At 48.5% G+C, this 23,596-nt stretch overlaps 1 protein-coding gene across 4 annotated transcripts in view; it reads left to right on the top strand.

Moving 5' to 3' along the window:
- Positions 1-7,217: 7,217 nt before the first annotated feature.
- The window catches only part of ACTN4 (actinin alpha 4), a 135,935-nt gene continuing 119,556 nt past the window's right edge, over positions 7,218-23,596 (top strand). For 2 of the 4 annotated variants that reach the window (XM_081868792.1, XM_081868791.1), the window contains exon 1: positions 7,218-7,460. In XM_081868792.1, coding sequence (XP_081724918.1) covers positions 7,320-7,460 — 141 coding nt within the window. In that variant the 5' untranslated portion in view covers positions 7,218-7,319. The remainder of the gene's footprint in view (positions 7,461-23,596) is intronic. The other 2 variants (XM_081868790.1, XM_081868789.1) reach the window with 1 other exon arrangement.

Below are 23,596 nucleotides of genomic sequence, written 5' to 3'. Positions count from 1 at the left end.
GCAGACAGTTTTCCTAGCATGTGGCCAACATGACTAAGCTGCTTCTGGCAAACCAGAGCAGCGCACAGAAACACCGTTTACCTTCCCGCCGGAGTGGTACCTATTTATCTACTTGCACTTTTTGGCGTGCTTTTGAACTGCTCGGTTGGCAGGAGCAGGGACTGAGCAACGGTAGCTCACCCCGTCGCGGGGATTCGAACCACCGACCTTCCGAACGGCAAGCCCTAGGCTCTGTGGTTTAGACCACAGTGCCACCCACGCCCCATAACCACCCCCAAAAGAATAGCGCAGAATACGAGGGGTTCCTCAGTTTTAGCCTCACAACAACAACCCTATGAGGAAGGTCGTCCTGACATATAGTTACTTGCCAAAAGTCACCCGCTGACTTCCTTTTTCCTTTTCCTTTTGGATAATTGTTGTATTAAATTCTTAAAAAGTATAAACATGTAACAAAAAGCAATTTCGAATCCAAATATAGAGTTTACACTGAATCTCCTGGCTCCCCCCCCCCCAGCATAACTTCCATGGGTCCTAATGATAGTATTTACAACTGCATATCAATACTTTTCCAAATTTTTATCCTTCCAAGTACTTTCTGTTACTTTACAAGTGTGGTTAAAATCTTGCCAATGTTTTAACCTGCTTACAGTGGTCTCATAAATAAATTATAAACTTTCCCCATTCTTTCTTAAAGTTCTTGTCTTCTTGATTTCTGAGCTTCCCAGTTAATTTTGCCATTTCGGAATAGTCCATCAACTTGGTTTGCCTTTCTTCTCTGGTTGGGGTTGTTGTCTCTTCCTTCCACCTCTGAGCTAATAGCATCCGTGCGGCTGTTGTGGCATACATAAACAATCTTTTCTGCTCCTTTGGTATCTCAATACCTATAATTCCTAATAAAAATGCTTCTGATTTTTTAGCAAAAGTTATTTTAAACATTTTTTTTATTTCATTATATATCATCTCCCAGAATTTTTTTGTTTCTTAACATGTCCACCACATATGATAAAAGGTACCAACTGCTGAGAGGGATGCGGGTGACGCTGTGGTTTAAACCATAGAACCTAGGGATTGCCGATCAGAAGGTCGGCGGTTCGAATCCCCGCGACAGGGTGAACTCCCGTTGCTCAGTCCCTGCTCCTGCCAACCTAGCAGTTCGAAAGCACGTGAAAGTGCAAGTAGATAAATAGGTACCGCTCTGGCGGGAAAGTAAACGGCGTTTCCGTGTGCTGCTCTGGTTCGCCAGAAGCGGCTTAGTCATGCTGGCCACATGACCTGGAAGCTGTACGCTGGCTCCCTCGGCCAGTAAAGCGAGATGAGCGCCGCAACCCCAGAGTCGTCCGTGACTAGACCTAGTGGTCAGGGGTCCCTTTACCTTTTACACACAACACTGCATGTTGTACATACACACCTTAACTTTGGCACACAATCTGTGTTACTCTGAGATGATGTCCTTTTCATGATGAGGCTGCTCCAATCCCCCCTGACCCGGGAACGCTGCAAAGAAGGTTTCTAATGCAGGTTTAATTTGTCCAGGTCTGAGCTGCTTGCTGCTCCTTGCAGATGTGATCACGACCGCTAGACGCCTGGGTCCCTGGGCAGCTATCCCTGTGCTCCCTTGCGGGTCTGTCCAAGGGATTGTGTGACTACGCAAAATGGAATGCACAGCGAAGGAATGTGCTGCTGAAGGCCTGAACTTCTGTGCAGGTGGACGGAACTAATTGGTTCCTATTGCGGGACTTTCTGCACCGGCTTCCTATTTTGGAATGTCTCCCGGGGGCACTCAGCTTACTGCTGGATGTGTCAGTGGTAGTTTAGAATCGTTTCCGCACATATTTAGAGCAGAACATGTGCAAACGTTCTCTGGATAAAGCTAGCTGGCATTTCCAGAAATCAGGCAGAGAAATGCTTTGTGTGTATTTTCTTTTTTGACCTCTCTCATAAAACTGGAAGTTGGGACAATCTGACGAAGCTGAATGTTGAAGGATTCAGTGCCGATGAAATAAAGCGAACCTTTTTCGGAAGCCGAACATCTAACGTGGCTTCAGCTTGAGTGCAGCCAATCGGAAGCTGCACCTTGGTTTTTGAACCGTTTCGGGAGTTGAACGGACTCCTGGAACAGATTAAGTTCGAGAACCAAGGTACCGCTGTATATGAATGTATGGTGATGTAACAGTGGAGGGACGTGGGTGGCGCTGTGTTCTAAACCTCAGAGCCTAGGGCTTGCTGATCTGAAGGTCGGCGGTTCAAATCCCCGCGACGGGGTGAGCTCCCATTGCTTGGTCCCTGCTCCTGCCAACCTAGTAGTTCGAAAGCACGTCAAAGTGCAAGTAGATAAATAGGTACCACTCCGGTGGGAAGGTAAACAACGTTTCCATTCACTGCTCTGGTTCGCCAGAAGCGGCTTAGTCATGCTGACCACATGACCCAGAAGCTGTATGCCGGCTCCCTTGGCCAGTAAAGCGAGATGAGCGCCGCAACCCCAGAGTCGTCAACGACTGGACCTGATGGTCAGGGGTCCCTTTACCTTTAATGTAGCAGTACTTTTTATCTCCATTCTCACTCACTTTTGTCTTCCTTTCCCCCCTCACTCTAACTTTTTATAAATGAAAAATTTCTAATAGAATATTTATAATATTATAGGTAAAAGAGCGGTGTCAGAATAAAAAGCTGTCCATGGCTCTCATCCTGGATTGTCATGATCAGTCATGCTGGTGGATAGAGGATTCGACCACATCCTTTCGTGGCATAAAACTGAGGTTACAGTTTAGGGAACCTAGCATAGACACAGATACTGAGGTTACAGTTTTAGGGAACCTGTGGTTAAAAAACCCCTGCTTTTTTCTGCTGGTGACCTGTTGCTTCTTCTGCTGCTGCTGCCTAGAACTTGTTGGGACGAGACGCTTTTCTTGTGCAAAGGGCAGCTAATTTCTCTTTCCAAACCGAGGACCACAGGATCTACTCGGGTGGTTGGAGACAAGAACGTCATTGATGCAAGAAGGGTTTGCCTCCAAGTAGCCTTTTTATTTCAAGTAACGCAGGCCATGCATATTCATACAAAGGAAACATCTTTCTATCAAATCAGACTGTCTAACTCAGAGTTGTATTGGGTGGCGAACCTTTTCCCGACTGGAAAATGTTTCCTTCTAGGGAACCTTCTGGGAACCACATTCCCGTTGGCTGGGTTGTGTCAAAAGTGGGCAGAGCAACAAACATGCAGCCTAGGACCCACGTATCTATGTGACCGCCTCTCCTGGTATGCCCTGTGGAGGACCTTAAGGTCTACAAATGACAACATTTTGGAGGTCCCAGGTCACAAGGTGGTTAGATTGGTCTCAACTAGGTTAGATTGGTCTCAACTATTTTCAGTACTGGCCCCGACTTGGCGGAACGCTCTGTCACAAGAGACCAGGGCCCTGCGGGACTTGACATATTTCCGCAGGGCCTGCAAGACAGAGCTGTTCCGCCTTCCGCCTGGCCTTTGGTTTGGACTCAGGCTGACCCTTAGGTCTTCCCTCCCCTTGTGGTCTTGATTTATCGGCTACTTTAAAATGAGACTGCATTTTAAATTGCATTTTAACCTGTATTTTAAATTGCCCCCCCCCCCCGAGAGACAGCATGCTGTAGTGGTTAAGAGCGGTAGTCTCGTAATCTGGTGAACCGGGTTCGCGTCTCCGCTCCTCCACATGCAGCTGCTGGGTGACCCTGGGCCAGTCACACTTCTTTGAAGTCTCTCAGCCCCACTCACCTCACAGAGTGTTTGTTGTGGGGGAGGAAGGGAAAGGAGAATGTTAGCTGCTTTGAGATTCCTTCGGGTAGAGGTAAAGCGGGATATCAAATCCAAACTCCTCCTCCTCCTCTTCTTCTTCTTCTTCTCTTTTTCCCCTATTATGTTTTTCCTGTGATTTTATTGGTGTTAGCTGCCCTGAGCCTGGCTCTGGCCGGGGAGGGCGGGGTATAAATAAAATTTATTATTATTAAACATAAATTTTACTTTTGCACTGTAGGCTAGTTTCTGCAAATGCTTTTTTTAAAAAAATAATATTTATTAAAGTTTCAAAAATGTTACAGAGGTAACAAAGAAAAAGAAAAGAAAAAAAGCAAAAAGATACAAAGTACAGAAAAATAAAAACAATTAAAAACACTTCAATCTTTCCATGTTTCTGCAAATGCTCACATGCCCCTGTCTCTTCTACGTCCAGACAAGCAGGAGGCATGATCAGGGTTCAAGGGCACATTCCAGCCAGGCGAAAAACACTTGGGGTGCAAAGGAGGTCCTTTAGGAGGAGTTTCAAGGGCCACATAAAGAGAGATGGGGGCCACATAGCCCCCCAGGCCCAAGACTCCCTGACCCTTATCTATTCTCACTGGCAGTGGCTTTCCAGGGTCTCCAGGTTCTTTCCTATCACTTTCATAGAATTGTAGAGATGGGAGTCCAACTTGGTACCTGGTTGTTTTTAAACTGGGTGTTATGTACTGAGTTGAATAGGATCCAAAATGCAGCAGTCTGATTGGTCCTAGAACAATAGGATTCAGAATGCAGCAGTCGGATTGGTCCTAGAACAATGCAGCAGTATGATTGGTCTGCAGGAGCCACCCAATCCAGCTCCAGGTGGAAGTGAATCCACAACCTGATTGGCCTACAGGAGAATAACGGAATCAGCCAATCACGTGCAGCCCATTCTGTAAATAATGTATATAAAGCAGATACTTTGGGAAACTTTCATTCCTCCTCACTACTATAAGCTGAATAAAGAGCATGAAATCCACTCTCGACTCTGAGTATATTTCACTGGGGATCCAGCTGGATTAAATTTTAGACCTTCCCTCATGCAAAGCACAGGCTCTGCCCCAGTTACGTTTCCTTCTGAGGCCATCATCCACACCATACATTTAAAGCGCTATGATACCGCTTTAAACAGCCATGGCTTCCCCCAAAGAATGATGGGAGATGTAGTTCATTAAGGGTGCTGAGGGCTGTTAGGAGACCCCTCATCTCCCTTCACAAAACTATAATTCCCAGAGCACTTTAACCATCAGTCCCTCTTTGCAGGGACCTCTGGGAATTGTAGCTTGTTGAGGGGAATAGGGGGTCTCCTAACAACTCTCAGCGCCCTCCACAAACTACAGCTCCCAGAATTCTTTGGGTGGAAGACAGCTGAAAAGTGTTTTCATAGCGGTTTCAATTTATGTTATGTACATATATTATTTTCAATGCAAGTTGGCATTACTGAGATGCAGGAAAACCGAGTCTCCAAGCTGGGTGTTCATCAGTATGCGGATGATACCCAGCTCTACCTCTCTTTTAAATCAGAACCAGTGAAGGCGGTGAAGGTCCTGTGTGAGTGTCTGGAAGCGGTTGGAGGATGGATGGTGGCTAACAGATTGAGGTTGAATCCTGACAAGACAGAAGTACTGTTTTGGGGGGACAGGAGGCGGGCAGGTGTGGGGGATTCCCTGGTCCTGAATGGGGTAACAGTGCCCCTGAAGGACCAGGTGCGCAGCCTGGGAGTCATTTTGGACTCACAGCTGTCCATGGAGGCGCAGGTTAAATCCGTGTCCAGGGCAGCTGTGTACCAGCTCCATCTGGTACGCAGGCTGAGACCCTATCTGCCTGCAGACTGTCTTGCCAGAGTGGTGCATGCTCTGGTTATCTCCTGCTTGGACTACTGCAATGCACACTCCGTGGGGCTACCTTTGAAGGTGACCCGGAAACTACAACTAATCCAGAATGCGGCAGCTAGACTGGTGACTGGGAGCGGCCGCCGAGACCACATAACACTGGTCTTGAAAGACCTACATTGGCTCCCAGTATGTTTCCGAGCACAATTCACAGTGTTGGTGCTGACCTTTAAAGCCCTAATCAGCCTCGGTCCAGTATACCTGAAGGAGCGTCTCCACCCCCATCGTTCTGCCCGGACACTGAGGTCCAGCGCCGAGGGCCTTCTGGCGGTTCCCTCGTTGCAAGAAGCAAAGTTACAGGGAACCAGGCAGAGGGCCTTCTCGGTGGTGGCACCCGCCCTGTGGAATGCCCTTCCAGCAGATGTCAAAGCGATAAACAACCACCTGACATTCAGAAGACATCTTAAGGCAGCCTGTGGAACACCCTCCCACCAGATGTCAAAGAGAAGAACAGCTGCTAGACGTTTATAAGACATCTGAAAGCAGCCCTGTTCAGGGAAGTTTTTAACGTATGATATTTTACTGTATTTTTGGTTTTTATGGAAGCCGCCCAGAGTGGCTGGGGAGGCCCAGCCAGATGGGCGGGGTATAAATAATAAATTATTATTATTATTATTATTATTATTATTATTATTATAACTTATCTGCAGGAAAAGAAAGTGCCCTCCTGCCTCCTCAAGAGCCCAAACTAGGATGTTAAAATAAATCACTATTGAGATTATTTGTGCAAGGTGCGGCTGTTTGCAGGGAAAACACATTTAAAATTCGATTATATTGATATTTGAGTGCGGGCAACGGTTTTCCAGCCAATGTGGTGTGGATATTATAGATTTACTGATAACATGTTATCTAGTTGCTGTGTTGGACAACATTAATAGGTACTAATTTCATACCCACGACATGGGATGTTAATTAAGCTCACTTCATGAATATTAACAATCCCGTGGTGATTAAACGTTATCTGTTTATAATTAACGTCTTTAATTTAGAATGCTTTTCATGAGGCGCTGCCGCTATTGCGGGGAAAAAAAGTCGTATTAATCATACAGAACAACACGTATGATATAATAAAACCGCCCATGAACGTAAGAGGCGGATTTGGGCGCGATTTCCCTGAGGTGAGGGAAGGTGGGGCCGAGCCCACCCGCGCATGCGCGCCGAGATCAACACCCAACCCTTGCCGCTCCTCTGAGCGACAGAAGCGCGAGGGCCGAGCAGAGGCGGAGCGTAGAAGAGCCAATCGGGCGGCTGGGCGGGTGTGGCCACCCCCGCGCGTGCGCAAAAGCCCTCCTGTTAGCGGCCGCTCTTTTAAAGAAGAAAGGAGTGGGCGGGTCCCGCTTTTTGTTTTTGTTGTGATTGTGGGCGGGTCCTCGCTGGGTTTGCCGCCGCCCCGCCCTCTTCCTTCCCTCGCTAAAAAAAAATAAAAAATCCTTGCAGGAATGCGCATGCGTCCCGCGGTCGAGGGGGGCGTGTCCGAGAGGGCGGCCGTGCGCAGGCGCAGCGGCTCCTCTGGGCAGCGGCGGCGCCCGCGCGTCGTCAGTTGGGTCAGTGCCGCCGCCTCGCACGGAGCTGGGCGCTCCTTCTCCCTCCGACGGAAGCCGCTCGCTCCGCGCCGAAGCTCCCGCGCCCTAGCGGATAGCATGGTGGATTACCACGCCGCCGGGCAACCCTCTTATCAGTACGGCGGCAACGGGCCGGGCATCGGCGACTACATGGCTCAAGAGGACGACTGGGACCGGGACCTCCTGCTCGACCCAGCCTGGGAGAAGCAGCAGCGCAAGGTGAGGCTGCGGAGAAACAGCCTTAAAAACGAATAAAGAGACAGGGGCGAGGGGTCCTCTGGGCATGGGCAGAGTGCTGCTCCCTTCGCCCCTTCTCTCCTTCTCTAACTCAGGGCTGGGGGGAGAAACAGCCTTAAAAACAAATAAAGAGGGGCGAGGGGTCCTCTGGGCATGGGCAGAGTGCTGCTCCCTTGGCCCCTTCTCTCTCTCTCTTGCCTCAGGGCTGGGGGGAGAACCTTAAAAACCAAAAGAGAGGGGCGAGGGGTCCTCTGGGCATGGGCAGAGTGCTGCTCCCTTGGCCCCTTCTCTCTCTCTCTTGCCTCAGGACTGGGGGGAGAACCTTAAAAACCAAAAGAGAGGGGCGAGGGGTCCTCTGGGCATGGGCAGAGTGCTGCTCCCTTGGCCCCTTCTCTCTCTCTCTTGCCTCAGGACTGGGGGGAGAAACAGCCTTAAAAACAAAAAGAGAGGGGCGAGGGGTCCTCTGGGCATGGGCAGAGTGCTGCTCCCTTGGCCCCTTCTCTCTCTCTCTTGCCTCAGGGCTGGGGGGAGAAACAGCCTTAAAAACAAAAAGAGAGAGGCGAGGGGTCCTCTGGGCATGGGCAGAGTGCTGCTCCCTTGGCCCCTTCTCTCTCTCTCTTGCCTCAGGGCTGGGGGGAGAAACAGCCTTAAAAACAAAAAGAGAGGGGCGAGGGGTCCTCTGGGCATGGGCAGAGTGCTGCTCCCTTGGCCCCTTCTCTCTCTCTCTTGCCTCAGGACTGGGGGGAGAACCTTAAAAACAAAAAGAGAGGGGTGAGGGGTCCTCTGGGCATGAGCAGAGTGCTGAGCCCTTGGGCCTCTTCTCTCTCCTTTACCTTAGGACTGGAATTATTATTATTATTATTAGGTGGTCTCATGCACTCCTTCGTCGTCCCCGGGGGCTCGTGCGCGTGCGTGCGTGTCTGTGTGAATCGTGCAAGTTTAATTTTTTTTTAAACGGGAGAAAACTAAAGCTCCAGAAAAGGAGGTCGCGGGGGTGGGTTGGGGAGAGAAGCTTGCAAGTCTTGAGTTAGGAGAACGTGGCGCGATCCTGAGTGGGGTTTTTCCCGTAGGTGGTGGTTCTTCCCCGCATTGGGCGAGCAAAAAATAAAATAAAATGTTTCCGAGGGTGGGGTAGGAATGGGCATCGGGAAAGAGGCTTCCACGGCCTGGCCTGGAGCAGCGATCTTCAGCCTTTGCAGACACCAGGAGATCCGCCTTGAACCCGAGCGTGCATTTTGGGGAGCCATTTCTCCACCTTCCTTGACATACCTTTGCATGGTGGCGGCGCTCCTGTTGTGACCACCAGTGGCTTAGAGAAGGTAGAAGTGTGGTTTGTGGGGGGAGTCCGAGGTAAGAGATTGGGGGGACCAGTGGGTTTTGATGGGGTGTACTGGGATCAGCGGTGGAGGCAGCAGCAGATTACACACTGGAGGGCATCTATATAATAACGCCAATAGTAATTATTATTTGTGGCTTACCACTTTGCTTTGGCCTTGAGGAACTTACCTTTCTCCACCTTTCCCTTCTGTTCCTCCCCTGCCTGTCTTCCTTTTTAGTTTGTGTAGCCCTGGCGATAGGGCCTGTCTGGTGTGTGTGTGTTTTTTAATTGCCCTGAGCTGCTTTGGGAGACAATGGCTGTCTGCGTGTTATTTATTGTAATCTCGCTTTCCAAAGTGCACCAGGTGTTGTACAGATAATAAAAAAAATGCGCTTACCTCTGAGTCCTGTGTGAGCTTTTGGCTGCTTGTGCCCTAAAGGGAGAGGCGTTCCTTTGCGGGTGGGGGGGGGATAATATGGTGGGGAGAGGGGTTTTCAGTGCCTGGGTGTGTGATAATGTTGTGATGTGAGGATTGGAGGAGGCAGAGAAATGGGGCATGTGGGGTTTTTTCCATAGAGGGGTGCAGGGGTTCCTTGCCAGTGGGGTGATGGGTGGACAAAGGGCAGCCCAGGGTGGGTATAGGAGCCCCAACGTAGACTGTTATAGGGATACAGAGAGCCCATGTGTACTCTGGTCTGCCAAATAGTGGTTCTGAATCTGGATTCACGGTGTGTGGGGGTGTTCAGTGGATCCTGGGAGTGGAAATGAAATTGCATGATCTAGGAATATGACAAAGCACACCAAAGGTAAGGTGTAAGGGGAAGCTAGAGGGCCTGTTTTGCCCTGGGCAGCCTTAGATGTGTCTAGTTCTGTGCAGGTCTACTCGGAAGCAATCCATTGAGACTTTCCCCCTGGATAGGTGCTGTTGCAGGACTGCAATTGCCTTCTATGAGCAGCATGTGGAGGATTGTGGGTGGCAGATAGGTGTTACGGGACCGAGACTTCTGGGTATGGGGTTTGTTGGCTTAGGGGGCTGGCAGTGTGCTTCGCGAGGTGTGGGTTCTGGACAGGAGAAAGCCAGGCGCTGCATTTTGGGGGCATAAACCAGAAGGGGCAAAGAGTTGGCTAGGGACTGGAAATGAATAGGGCACTAGCACGTGCTGATCCTGGTTTTGATGACGCGGAGGACGTTATTTCGCGGGGATACCTTTCTATTTCATGTTGGGGTGGCAGTGGCAGAGTTCTTAGGAGGAGAGCAGGGAGCAAAACGTTGGCCGGGGTGGTGGTGAGGTCTGTGGGGGTGCTGCTTTCTAGGTGCTGCTGCCAGCGATGGAGAGTTGGGAGGGCAGGTGTGGGCCTAGAGAAGAGAGGGCACACAGGATGCAGCTTAGTCACTGTTCAAGGTGGCTGGAGTTTGCTTATGGAAATGTTGATGGAGGTGGGGGGGGGGTGAGCAGGGAGTGGTAGGAAGAGGAGGAGAGGCAGTGCTGGGTGGGGCAGCTTAACTTGCCTGGTGAAGAGCACGTGTTGCCAGCCATCCCTCTCCCAGCATTCTCCCTTGATTGATTCATCCTGCAGAGGGGGATGGGGAAGAGCCGCTGGAAGGAATGACTGCTGCTTCCCGCCTCCCCCCCCCCCAATCCCTCTTCCCTCCTCAGCTGCTGGGGAAGCGTTTTTTAATTACAAACTGGCTCACCACAGAAAACCCCCCTGGGAGATCTGGGCTGCTCAGTAGTTAGCATCCCCATACATCACACACCATTTTTATGGGTGATGTGTATGTTCTCTTCCCTGGGAGCAGTTCTCTCCCCACACCCCAGACTGGGGTGGCTTGGCCATTAAATGCTGAGAAAGAAGGGGAAGTTCTACCTCATATATACGGGTTTTCCACCCACTGCCCCCTTTCTCTGCCCCCCCCACTCCCCGCCTCCATCCTAATGTGTCTGGACTCTATTAGATTGGAAGCCTGCGGCCAAGGACTGTTCTTTTCCAAAAAATGTGCAGCATTTAGACATTTTAGGAGCTTCATAAATTAATGACAATAGTGCAAACATTTGCTGCCTCGGGCATTGCTCATAGATGATTGGTAAATTTAATTCCCCTGCCCCCCTGTAGTTAAAAGCCACTTCATTGCGTGGTTTTATTGGACAAGTCCAACAAGTCCAGCCCTTGAAAGCCGGGCCTTCAGTTTCCCCTGCTGTTGTTAGCCAGCTCCCTGAGGTCAGCTGTCATGTCCAGTAGCACTGACTTGCATTGATTGTGCCTGCCCCCCCCCCCCCGTCATACTGGGCTGCCAGGGTTTCTGCTCTCATATCTGCGGCTTGTGATGTGGAAATAGTCGTAGGGGCAGACTGAATTCCCCAGCTGCCTGTGCTGTTTAACTGTAGCAAATCCCTCTGCAGTTTGCTCAGTGTTAAAGCCATGTGCTTTGTGTGTGGCAAAGGCTTACATTAACAGACAGCCTCGTTTATTGCTTTACGTATCCTCCCCACCACCACCTTGTGCCTCTCAGATCTGAGAAGCGCATGTGTGTGTATGTACAATGTCTACAACCTCTGTCAATTGCATAGTACAGTATGGGTGTTTCAGTCGCAGGAGTAGCTAACGTGTCTCCAGACCACTGGCCATGCTGGCTGGAGTTGAAAGAAGTCTGTTGTCTTTCAGCGTAGTCGCTCCTGTTCTAGAGGAAAAGGTCTGCTGCATCTGGGAGACGAGAGTTGGGAATTTGGGTGTGTTTGGTTCTGCTGTTTCCACGATGATCTTGCCCTAGCACCCCCTCCTTTTACAACACTAACCTACCTTACAGGGTCGTTGTAAGCATTGCTAGAACGAATGTGTGCTAATACTCCAGCAGCACTTTACTGTATATAATATCATTTAGTGTTACAATTATTGGGAGGGAATACACAAGGGTGCTTTCTAAAAAGCCGTATCTTTATACCGATCAATAGCAGCTGTGTGGCGATTTCATCTTCCAATAACCTCTTTTTTTTTTTACCGGACTTAACCCTCAAGCTTCTGGTCCAGCTTTCCTCCTTCCAATCTGCAGAGGCCAACGTTCCTCACTTTTGTCTTCAACCTCAAGTCATGTAGAATTTCTATTATAAAATCCCAGTTACCTTGCTGAGTGCTAGGAGGGGCAAATCTCCCCCTCTTTCCCCGCCAGTCCCCAGCGCCTGCGAAATTTCTCCAAGACTTTGGAAGAATATCCTGGCTGTTGCGGACGTTGCGTTTGTATCGTCCAGCAGAGCATTTGTGCTCTGGATTTGAATGGCAAGCGGTGGTGGGCCATCTGCTATTTAGTTTAATTATCTTAATTGCACGCTGTCTTAAGGCTCAGCTAAGAACAGCGGAGCCAAATTCAAGGAGGCATGGGACTCTGTACAGGCTCTGAGTTGGCAGGAGGAAAGTCCTTGCGGGAATATTTTTTTTCTGAATAGAATGAGCATGTGTTGCTCAAATACATGTAACAAGCCTCAAACTTTCAAGACCCTCCCTGCATGCTCAGCTCCTCGGCCTCCCCTCCCCTCAAAAATATCTGGGCTGAAATCAAGATACCAGAGAGTAGTAGCCACTAGACTTAATGGCACGGCTTGCTGTGTGAGAGCCAAGCTCAGTGCTCCTAATGACTTTCCCATGTTCTCTAGCATACTTGCGGCCTGGAGGGAATGTATATGTGTCTTTCCGAAAGCCTGTTCACGTAACAGTTGCTGGGGAAGGGAAAGGTGCGGCCTCTTAAACGCTGAACGGTAGCATCGTGCTCCTCCCGCTACACCTGGCGACACAGGCTTTGAATCAACCTTGTCACTGTGACGTTGCACCTGAGCTATTTTTATGGGGCAGGCGCAGCCAAGAGCAAAGCATGCCAGGCAGCATATGGCCTCCATGCCAGAGGAAGGGCTTTCAAGGTGTCGTCGCACAGATGATCTATTCCTTTCTCCGCCTTCTTCTCCCCCCCCCGCCCCCAGAATGGAAAACTTGGGTTGAAACTTGCACATGTTCAGCAGTACACACTTGGCAAGTGAAAAAAGAAAGCTGAAAAATAAAATAAAATGGAGGCAGAAAAGGGGTGGGTGTCTGGGAATTCCCCCCCGCCCCGCTATCCCACCTGCCAATGGGTTTTGATCATAAAGGATTTGGGCGTTAGGTGTGATCCCTGGAATATAACCCCCGTGTCAGTTGCAGGTTTATTGTAATTTCTTCCTCTGTGGTACCATTTCAGGCTGAAAATTGATGGGTTGAGTTCATGTTGGAATGCTTGTTCGCAGAAAATTCCCCCTTGCACTTTTTTTTTTTTTAAATGCATGTAGAGGTGTTGTACGGAGGTTTGGCTATGAAAACTTCATATGTTTGTTTGCTCCATGCAAGGCCTTTCAGACATGTGTCCCCACCCTTTACCCGCCTGCAGCCTAAAGTGCTGCACTGCAGCATTTTGATAGTTGTATAAATGAGCTCTCTTCCCCCCCCCTCCGATAAGCTGGTGCCCTGAACTACAACTCCCACCTGCTGTGCTGCCTGGTGCTACTGGTAGCAGTTGTTGTCCGGAACATCAGGACACCAGGTATGAACCGGGGGAAACTGACATGAGCTGCTCCTCTCTTTGTTTTTCCGAGGAAATTCTTAACAAGCAACTGAGCCATAATAGCCGTCTCCCTCCCATCCTTGGTCTGGGACAGATAAAAGAAAAAGGGGTGTGTTGGTCTGTTGCCACATTCAGGCCATGCTCAGAGCTTGGAATGTCAGTGAGGAGCCCAAGCCATAACTTGGCATTTGCATAGGAGTTTGTTTATTACCCTGATATTGCAGGTTGGAGGAGCAGGGTGGAGGTTTGTCTAAGACCCTGCAGGGAGGTACAAGCTGGGATGGGCTTTGAACTGGAGAGATCCTGACTCCTAGTCCCTCTGTGGCTTTCCGTTCGCCTCTCCTGAGCCTTTCCGCCCGGCCGAGGCTCCTCAGCGACTTCCTGAATTGCCCTGATGTGAGCAAACCGAGCCTTCCCTTTGTGAACCGGATGTGCAGTTAGGTAGCCATCTGGAATCGATTGTCCATAGCCATTTCAGTCCTGCTGGGCTGTAGCTCTGCACCATGTTGCTCCCGGGCCCCGAACTCTTGTTCAAACATTGTTATGGCAAAAGTGTTTGGCCAGAGAGACTCCTACTGCTTCTGTGCTGATCGCACTTTGATAAACATCCTTTAAGTCACATTCTCAACCAAAGCTCCGATTTCTTCTATTAAAAAAAACAACAGCAACCAAAACTGCTCTGGTTGTGTGCTTGGAAGTGGAAAATCTGACTTTCTTTCCTCACGTGGCTGAAAGATGGGGGAACGTCAAGCTTGTAATGGTCATTTTTACCCCAAATGCTGAGGAAACTGGTTATTCCACCCCCCCGCACAAGATGACAATTTTCCTTTCTTTTTTTTTTACAGGTCCCAAACTTAGAGGTTTAGCTATATTTGAGATTTGGAGCTTGCTTTGGAAGCAAAAGGTGCATGATGTGTTCTGCTGCAAATTCTGGGTTATGTTGCTTTTTAAAGTGACAAATGGGCACCTTTCTTAGGGCAGCATGAAAGAGCGATCTGGGAATGCTGAGTCCACAAAGGTCAAGGGAGGGTGTGTGTCGCCACCCTATCAATTTCTGTACGTCAAACACTAGTGCCAATATTTGAACAGCGGGTGACATTCCTGTGTCGTGTGGCTTCCTGTTGCTTGTGGTTAGGCACGCAATATCTTCAAGTGTATATGAGTCATTAGTTTAAGGTGTGCTGGATTGGGACAATTCACCCCTGTTTCTCTGTCTTGATTGCTTCGTATTGACAAAGGTAGCTACTGTCTGAAAGGGTTGGACAAGGCCTGCAGCCCTTTTACGTGATCCAGAAACGATCTTAATGTGGTTTGCAGATTTATTACATACCAAAGAACGGTGCAAAGTTTCTTGTCCTCAAAAGGTGCGGAGGGAGAACGGCTGTTGATGAAGAAGGTTCAGAAACATTTGTTTAAAAACCGTCGCTGATTTCAAAACTTGTGAGACGATTTGAAGGGCTGATTGGTGGTCTTTAACCAGCCTTGTATGGGGCATGGGTGGCACTGTGGGTTAAACCACAGAGCCTAGGACTTGCCGATCAGAAGGTCGGCGGTTCGAATCCCCACGACGGTGTGAGCTCCTGTTGCTCGGTCCCTGCTCCTGCCAACCTAACAGTTCGAAAACACATCAAAGTGTAAGTAGATAAATAGGTACCGCTCCGGCGGGAAGGTAAACGGCGTTTCCGTGCGCTGCTCTGGTTTGCCAGAAGCGGCTTAGTCATGCTGGCCACATGACCCGGAAGCTGTACGCCAGCTCCCTCGGCCAGTAAAGCGAGATGAGTGCCGCAACCCCAGAGTCGGCCACAACTGGACCTAATGGTCAGGGGTCCCTTTACCTTTACCTAACCAGCCTTGTAAATTTGCCTCCCAAGGTTACTACCTGCTAGTAGCTGATAGAGGAGGGATGGAGGAGACCTGCATTGCTAAGGTGTGTGTGTGAAGGAGGGTTTTGTATCTCTGTCTCTGCAGCAGCCCGCTTGGTTTCTGTGTTGAGCTGAGAGGAGGGATGGAGTTCTGCATCTCAGCCATGCCAGCCCACTCGCCCAACTGCATGCCTGTGGCCGCCTGGCAGGTCCTTAGATACTTCTGATTGTTGTGTTTAATTTCTGAAGAGGTTGTTAGTTCTTGAGAATGGAGGATTCCTTCTCCCCTCTGCCTTGGACGTTGCAAAACACAGCAGGCAGACATTGTAACACTTCCCAACACTGAATTATTGCTGAGTTGATATGAAACAGTTTCTGGTGCAGTTTAGCGGCAGCAACACGCCACATTGTAGAGAGGAGAAATGCAAGTTTGTATCTCCTTTGGCACACAACTTGGGGAAATCCGCTGCCATTTACTTGGCAAAAGTAAAGGGTGTTAATTCTGTTTGGAAATCTGGCAAAGGTGCAATCAGGTTGTGCCTTGTGAGCAATCCTGGGGTGTTGGTGTTTGCCTACCCTTCTGTTCCCATTTGCTTGAGCTTTTCAAGGCCACAGGAAGGCAGAGCTGGTGCTGCTGATGCCAGTGTTCAAAATCGGCGTTTTGCTGCTGGCGTGGGTCCAGTTGCGCCTACCGTATTTTTTCGCCCTATAGGACGTACTTTTCCCCCTCCAAAAATGAAGGGGAAATACGTGTGCGTCCTGTGGGGCGAATGCAGGCTTTCGCTGAAGCCTGGAGAGTGAGAGGGGTCGGTGTGCACTGACCCCTCTCGCTCTCCAGGCTTCAGGAAGCTATCCGCAAGCCTGGAGAGCCCGGCGGGAGTTCTGGGGGCTGGGGAATTTCCCCCCCTTTATTTTCTTTATTTCCCCCCCAAAAAACTAGGTGCGCCCTATGGCCCTATAGGGTGAAAAATACTACATGGAGATTTACGTGTGCTAAGTTGGCAACCGCGATTTAAAAACCCTCTGCCTTAGTCCATCGTTAATTCCATTTCCGCTGTGTGTGCTTCCCTTTCTTGCGCTGGGACAAGTGAATTGTTGTAAGAGCTATCTACAGTCGAGAAATGTGGCTGAGATATTAGAACCACAGAATTGTAGCATTGGAAGGGACGCCAAGGGTCATTTAGTCCAACCCCCTGGTGAATAGATATTCCATTGTGGCGACCGACCGCAACCTAGATTCAAGGTGCCATTTTAGCTTATATACCCAAGTTTAACCCTGCCTGTTGCTATTCCTGGCTTACATGTTGCCATCCCAGGTTTCAGTTCAGGGGGTGAAGTCCTCTGGATGTTGGACTCCATCTCCCATCATCCAGCATGGAATTATCAGAGACCACTAACACTTGGAGGGCCACACCACAGGTTCCCCATCACTCCCGATTTGAGTTCAGTGGGCCAGGCACGCTGGGTTTGTTCTGGTGGAAACAGACTGGTTGGGGGGCCAGTTGCCATTCACCCACGAGGCAGAGGTGGGTAGCAAATGGCACATCTGTGTATACCAGGGATGTCCCTTGCCTTTAACCCCCCCTCATGGAACTCCCCCCCCCCAAGATTATCAACCCCTAAAAAAACTGGGCTCTTCTCCCTTAAAAAAGCCCAACAACTTTGAGCTGAACCCCAAATAGCAGTTCTTGGTCCCAGGACTTTTTAACCAGCTTCTGGCAAGCTCTGTGAAGCCAGTGACCCTTTTAAATGGTTCAGTCTTCTCCTGAAACATAAAAGGGTGCGATGTCTTGAAGGATCTCCCCCAGGTAATGGTTTAAACTTGCTCATGGTATCTTCTGGAGTGGGGGGGGGGGCAGTGAGGTGCTGGAGTTCTGAAAATGGCCGTGTAAAGTCACTTTGGGAAGTTGTGTGACCACTTGTGAGGTTTGCAAGCTGTGTGTGGCTGTTACGTGTCTGGTTCTCAGGGAAAGTGCGGGGGGGGGGGAGTGGGTCTGTGCTGGAATGTGAGCTATGCACAGTTTCAATAGCATTGTGTGACTGTTTGCATCTCCTGTGTTGTCCTACCGAGACTGTTGCAAATAAACAAAAGCCGGTCTGCATTCCAGCTTTGTGTTTTCACGAACTTCCCAATCTTGGAAGCTTTTCTGTAAGGAAAGGGGACAAAACGAGCGACTGCTGGCTGGTTGTACCTTGCTAGGAAAAACGCTGGCTTCTCAAGCGTACTAACCTTTCTCCTTCCATCCCACCCTTCCTCTTGCGAGGCAACGGTCGTAAATTGTCCTTGTACGTCGGAGGATCTGCTTCCAACTTTCTGGTGGTTTGGAAGCCATAGCCAAGCACTGCATGAAAAGCTTTTCTTTTTCCCTGAGCTGGTTGGACGGGCTGGCAGATGAATCATCTCTTATTAGCTTGCCTATGTAACAAATCATGATTTAAATTTCACTCGATTGGAGCATATCCAGAAAGCCAAGTTGTCCCGACTGAGGCGAGTTGCATATGAGCGTCTCTTGGGCCGCCAAGTTACAATACTTGGCCCTAGAGCTCCCGGTCGAAGAGGTCTGTGGTTAAATAGCTGCCTTGTCTAACAGTTTGAGAGTCGGCTCTCTGTCGCTTACCCCTTTGCTGCATGCTGACAAGCCACATTAAAGCGTTTTGCCAGATGACGATGCGTGTGCGTGCAGGATTTCTGCAAGAATAGATTAAAGGGATGTAAACAACTGGTTCCAAGGGAACTGGATCTTGCACAAAGAGAAGACTTACCGGAGCTATGAGTTTATGGCCTTGTTGACAGTAAAAAATCACTAGCCTTTTTGATCACTTGTTACTTAGCTGCAGTGTTAGAAATTAGCCAGGTGCCAGGTGCATTTTGCGACTAGATCGGGTTCCATTGCGACCAGGTTGGCGATGGACGTCTCCATCTGGCTGGCTCTTCTTCCAGCTTTCTTCAGCAGGTCAGCAGAAGAGCTTATATCAGGGGTCAGCAACCCGTGGCTCCGGAGCCGCATGTGGCTCTTTTACACCTTTGCCGCGGCTCCGGGGCGGATACTAGCGAGGGGAGGAGGCGCATTGTGTGCCCCAACACTCCCCACTGTTTTAAATGTTGCAATGGTTTTGCGGCTCCCAGTTGTTGTTTTTCTTTGGTCCAAGTGGCTCTTTTTGTCTTAAAGGTTGCAGACCCCTGGCTTATATACAGTGGTGCCTCACAAGACAAAATTAATTCATTCCGTGAGTCTCTTCGTCTTGCGTTTTTTTTGTCTTGCGAAGCACGGCTATTAGTGGCTTAGCGGATTAGCGCGCTTAGCGGCTTAGAAAAAGAAAAAAAAAGGAAGCAAATTCGCAAGGCGTTTCGTCTTGCGAAGCAAGCCCATAGGGAAATTCGTCTTGTGAAGCACCTCAAAAGATGGAAAACTCTTTCGTCTAGCAAGTTTTTCGTCTTGCGAGGCATTTGTCTTGCGGGGCACCACTGTACTGCATTTATATCCCACCTTTTTCTCCAAGAAGTTCACCCCCCTCCTCAGTTAATCCCGACAACGGCCCTGCAAGGTAGGTGAGGAGGCTGTGACGGACTCCGAGGTCGCCCAGTGAGCTTCGTGACCGAGTGGGGATTCGAACCCTTATCTCCCAGGTCCTAGTCTGGCACTCTAACCATTACACCGCACTGGCTTCCTAGAGCCCTTCTGCTATGGAGCAGCTCTGTAAATTAAGCAGTTAAATAAATATGGGGGACACAAGATGTCACCTAGAGAAGGAACTGAAATATTTTCCCTTTTTTATTTATTCTGGATTGTTTTTGTTTGATGTTTTAATGTGCTGTGAACTGCTTTGCACATCACAGCCTTGCTTTTTGGAGAGCCTGCTTCTCCTTGGCGACATCTCATTGTGCACATGCAATGTTGAAAGGTCTGGAAACCTGTGGGTGGGGCCTGCGCTGTGGGTCTCTCCCTGCCCTCCTGAATTGGCACCATTATGATTGGCTTCACCCATGTTCCTTTGAGGGCCTTTTTACATTACAGCCATACCATGGGCTGAACCCACGGAAAACAACAAGTGCTGTCGCACGGAAAAAGGGGGGCTAAATTGTGGTGGGACCCAATTGGAACACATCAAGTTTTGCCTGATTATTCTAACTCCACCCCGGCCAGGGGCTGTTCACATGCCAGGACAAACAAATTCAGCAGGTGCAGAAGAGAAAGCAATTAATCCAAATGGTCTAATAGAAATGCCAGTGGATTTGGAGTAATTAGGCCTTCATTGGCGAAATCTGTTGCAATTTCTTAAATGACTGGTTCCAGTAACCTACTGACTTTAATAAGGGCAACTGTCCTTTATGGTCCTGCACCCTAGTCCATGGGGAGGGGGAGGCAACACTTGCAAACCTGAAGTTATACGACAAGGGTAGGCAAACAAAGGCCCAGGGGCTGGATCCGGACCAATCGCCTTCTCAATCCGGCCTGTGGATGGTCCGGGAATCAGCGTGCTTTTACATGAGTAGAATGTGTCCTTTTATTTAAAATGCATCTCTGGGTTATTTGTGGAGCCTGCCTGGTGTTTTTACATGAGTAGAATGTGTGCTTTCATTTAAAATGCATCTCTGGGGCATAGGAATTTGTTCTCCCCCCCCCCAAAATGTAGGGACAGTGAGGGACAGTGGACTAGCCCCCTGCTGAAAAAGTTAGCTGACCCCTGTTAATCGAGATCCAGTGCAGTGTAGTGGTTAGGTGGTCAGACACGGATCTGGGTTCAAATCCCCACATGACCATGAAGTTTACTGGGGCTTACCTTGGGGGCTACCTCACAGGGTTGCTGTGGAGGATTAAATGTGAAGGAGGAGGGGGAAATCCCGTGTTGTATTTTGAGGTCCTTGGAGAAGAAGGTGAGCTATAAATGCCGGTACTACAAATAAATAAAAGCAGAGGTTGGATGGCCATCTGTCATGGATACTTCAGCTGAGATTCCTGCATTGCAGGGGGTTTGGACTGGATGACCCCTGAGTCCCTGATCTGGTTGTATGATTCTATGAAAATCAGGATTGTTTTAGGACTGTTGCAGAGAAGTCTAGCTACCCTTCCTCTCATCCTTTGCAACATGCCAAACTCTTGGAAGTTGCAAACTGGGATACCTACTGGCTAGACCAATATTTCCGATAAGTCTGCAGAATTGACTAGCCTTATTTTCTTGAATTTCCCCTTTTTAAAAGAATTTCTGGCCTGAAACCAGAGCCAGCTTTCTCTCCCCCCCCCCTTTTGACAAAAAGGGCTTCCTTCCCTGAAATGATTAACCCCCACCGCAGGCGAGTGGGTTACTCCCAAGGCTACTTGTGACCAGGGCTCACCCTCGGAGAAAGTAGTAGAAATCGTTGAAGGATTACACAAGTTTTCCATCCTGCCCCCCCCCCCCGGAGGAGGCTGCTGTGAGTGGGCTGTCCCAGCGCAGCCGCCCTCTTTAGTCATCTCCTTAATTTCAATGGCATTCCGCATTTTCCAGCGTGACTTCAAAAGAGCCCTTCTCTCTGAGTTTCTCCCTAGCTCCTTGCTTCATACTGGTGCGCTGCTTCGCCGTAGTAATTCGAGAGGTGCCAGAAGATATACAGCTGCCACATACATTGGGAGTGGAAAGTGCCCCTCCTCCTGCTCAACTTCTCTCCCCCCCCCTTTTTTTCTTTTCTTTGGCTCTTTCAGTTGGATGCCTGCTTCCTCTCCATATAAGGAGAGGGCTGCGAACATGAAAAGCCACATTCGTTCACAAGACAGGTAGAGCAACTTCTTACACAAAGATCAGATATATCGCTTTTTGAATACTCCCTCTGTTCCGAGAGCCTTTTTTTTTTTTTTTTTTTAAAGTTCTCATCTCCTTTGCCTCATATTCAGATATCTTGTTGCAGCGGGGGAAGAAAGCCAAAACCCAAAAGTTGAAGCGTGTGTGTGTGTGTGTGTGTGTAGTGGACAATTGCCAACAAACCAGAGTGACCCAATCAGTCTGCTTCTCTTCCCGCAGCCCCACAGTTAGGAACTTGGTTCTCCAGGCTTGACGATTCAGTTTCACAGCCTTAAGAACATAGGAAGAGTCTTCTGGAAGAGGCCAATGGCCCATTAGTTCAGCACCCTCTTCTCCCAGTGGCCAACCAAGATGCCTGTTGAAAACCTGCCAGCAGGATCTGAGCACAGGAGCAACTCTCCACTCCTGTGGATCCCAGCAACTGGTACTCAGAGAACCATTGTTGTGGATCATAGCCATCCTGGCTAATAGCCATTGATAGTCTCCTCTTCCTCCGTGAATTTGTCCAATCCTCGTTTTTTCCTTTTTTTATTATTTCATAGTTTATAGTTTTTATTTCATTTTAATACACCCCATACAAAAAGAAAACATGAAGATACACAAATATCCATCACCTCCCAACAACTAAAGAAGAAGAAAATAAAAATAAACAACAACAACACCAATACATTGAATATTACTCATAATGCATTGTAACGAGAGCCAGTGTGGTGTAGTGGTTAAGAGCGGTGGACTCGTAATCTGGTGAACCGGGTTCGCTTCCCCGCTCCTCCACAGGCAGCTGCTGGGTGGCCTTGGGCCAGTCACACTTCTCTGAAGTCTCTCAGCCCCACTCACCTCACAGAGTGTTTATTCTTGGGGAGGAAGGGAAAGGAGAATGTTAGCCGCTTTGGGACTCCTTAGGACAGTGATAAAGCGGGATCTCAAATCCAAATTCTTCTTCTTCTAATGTAATGTAATGTCCAATCCTATTTTAAAGCCCACCCCAAGTTGGTAGCCATCCATGTCTTCTGTTCGAAGGAAGCAGTGCTCGGAAATAAAATAATTTGTGAAGCAGACTTTGACCCCGTTGTTTGCGCCAAGGGTGCAACCTAGAAGCATGCGAAGAATCAGGAAGTACAAGATCTGCCAGATCCGGGACCAGCGAGACTCGGCCTTTAGGCCTTATTTGGTTAGATGGATGGATACTGCTTACTGGAAGAGTTGTGGGAAGTGAATCACTGGCTCAAGTATACCCTTGCTCTGTTCTTCCTTCTGGTTAGGTGGGATGCTTCAGTCATCTGTATCCCAGATACCCCTGAAGCCAATTCATTTTGGGGTGGACAACAGGGGGTGGGGCAGTCCCAGCCACAGATGAACATGATAATCATTCCTTTTTTTATTATTATTATAGAATATTTATTAAAGTTTTCAAAAAATAATACAGTGCAGAATAAAAAGAAAAAATAACAAAAATACAAACAATACAAAATAAAAACAATTAAAAACACATAGAATTTCCATTACTTATTTTCTTTTGACTTATTTTCCAGACCTCCTCGTACCTCCCTTTTTTGTATTCCAATTCAAATTGTTAGTTCAGCAAATCCTCACCATTAGTTTTTACTTATTTCTAAACCTTTTTTTTCATATTCTCTTAAGCATTACAGCTGGAAACCACTTAATTTCTGTCCAACATCATTCTAACATTCCTTAATCTTACAATATTTCTGTAAATAGTCTTTAAATTTATTCCAGTCTTCTTCCGCTGACTCTTTTCCCTGGTCTCGGATTCTGCCAGTCCCATATAGTCCATCACCTTCATCTGCCATTCTTCCAGAGTGGGAAGATCTTGTGTCTTCCAGTATTTTGCAATAAGTATTCTTGCTGCTGTTGTGGCATACATAAAAAAAGTTCTGTCCTTCTTTGGCACCAATTGGCCGACCATGCCCAGGAGAAAGGCCTCTGGTTTCTTCAGAAAGGTATATTTAAATACCTTTTTCATTTCATTATAGATCATTTCCCAGAAAGCCTTGATCCTTGGGCACGTCCACCATAGGTGAAAGAATGTTCCTTCAATCTCTTTGCATTTCCAACATTTGTTATCGGGCAAATGATAATTTTTTGCAAGCTTGACTGGGGTCATGTACCACCTGTATATCATTTTCATAATATTCTCTCTTAGGGCATTACATGCCGTAAATTTCATACCTGTGGTCCACAACTGTTCCCAGTCAGCAAACATAATATTATGTCCAACATCTTGTGCCCATTTAATCATAACAGACTTCACCGTTTCATCCTGAGTGTTCCATTTCAACAGCAAGTTATACATCCTTGACAAAATCTTAGTTTTGGGTTCTAACAATTCTGTTTCTAATTTTGATTTTTCCACCTGGAATCCAGAACATGATAATCATTCCTTGGCCCTCACCTGGCGGGCAAAGTCATCTGTGAGCCTAAGACTGCAACTGCCCATGAAAATGGCATCTGTGTGCCTCATTCTTTCCTCTCTCTCCCCTGCACAACATTTATTGCAACCTGCCCTGTGTCTTAATGATGTGCACCCCCCCCACATTATCCAGCGATGTGGGTGCTG

This window comes from Podarcis erhardii (assembly GCF_964252035.2).
Source record: "Podarcis erhardii genome assembly, chromosome: 7".
In the NCBI taxonomy this organism is placed as follows: Eukaryota; Metazoa; Chordata; class Lepidosauria; order Squamata; family Lacertidae; genus Podarcis; species Podarcis erhardii.
The sequence above is the reverse complement of the archived record's forward strand: the minus strand, read 5'-3'. Positions and strand labels throughout refer to the sequence as shown.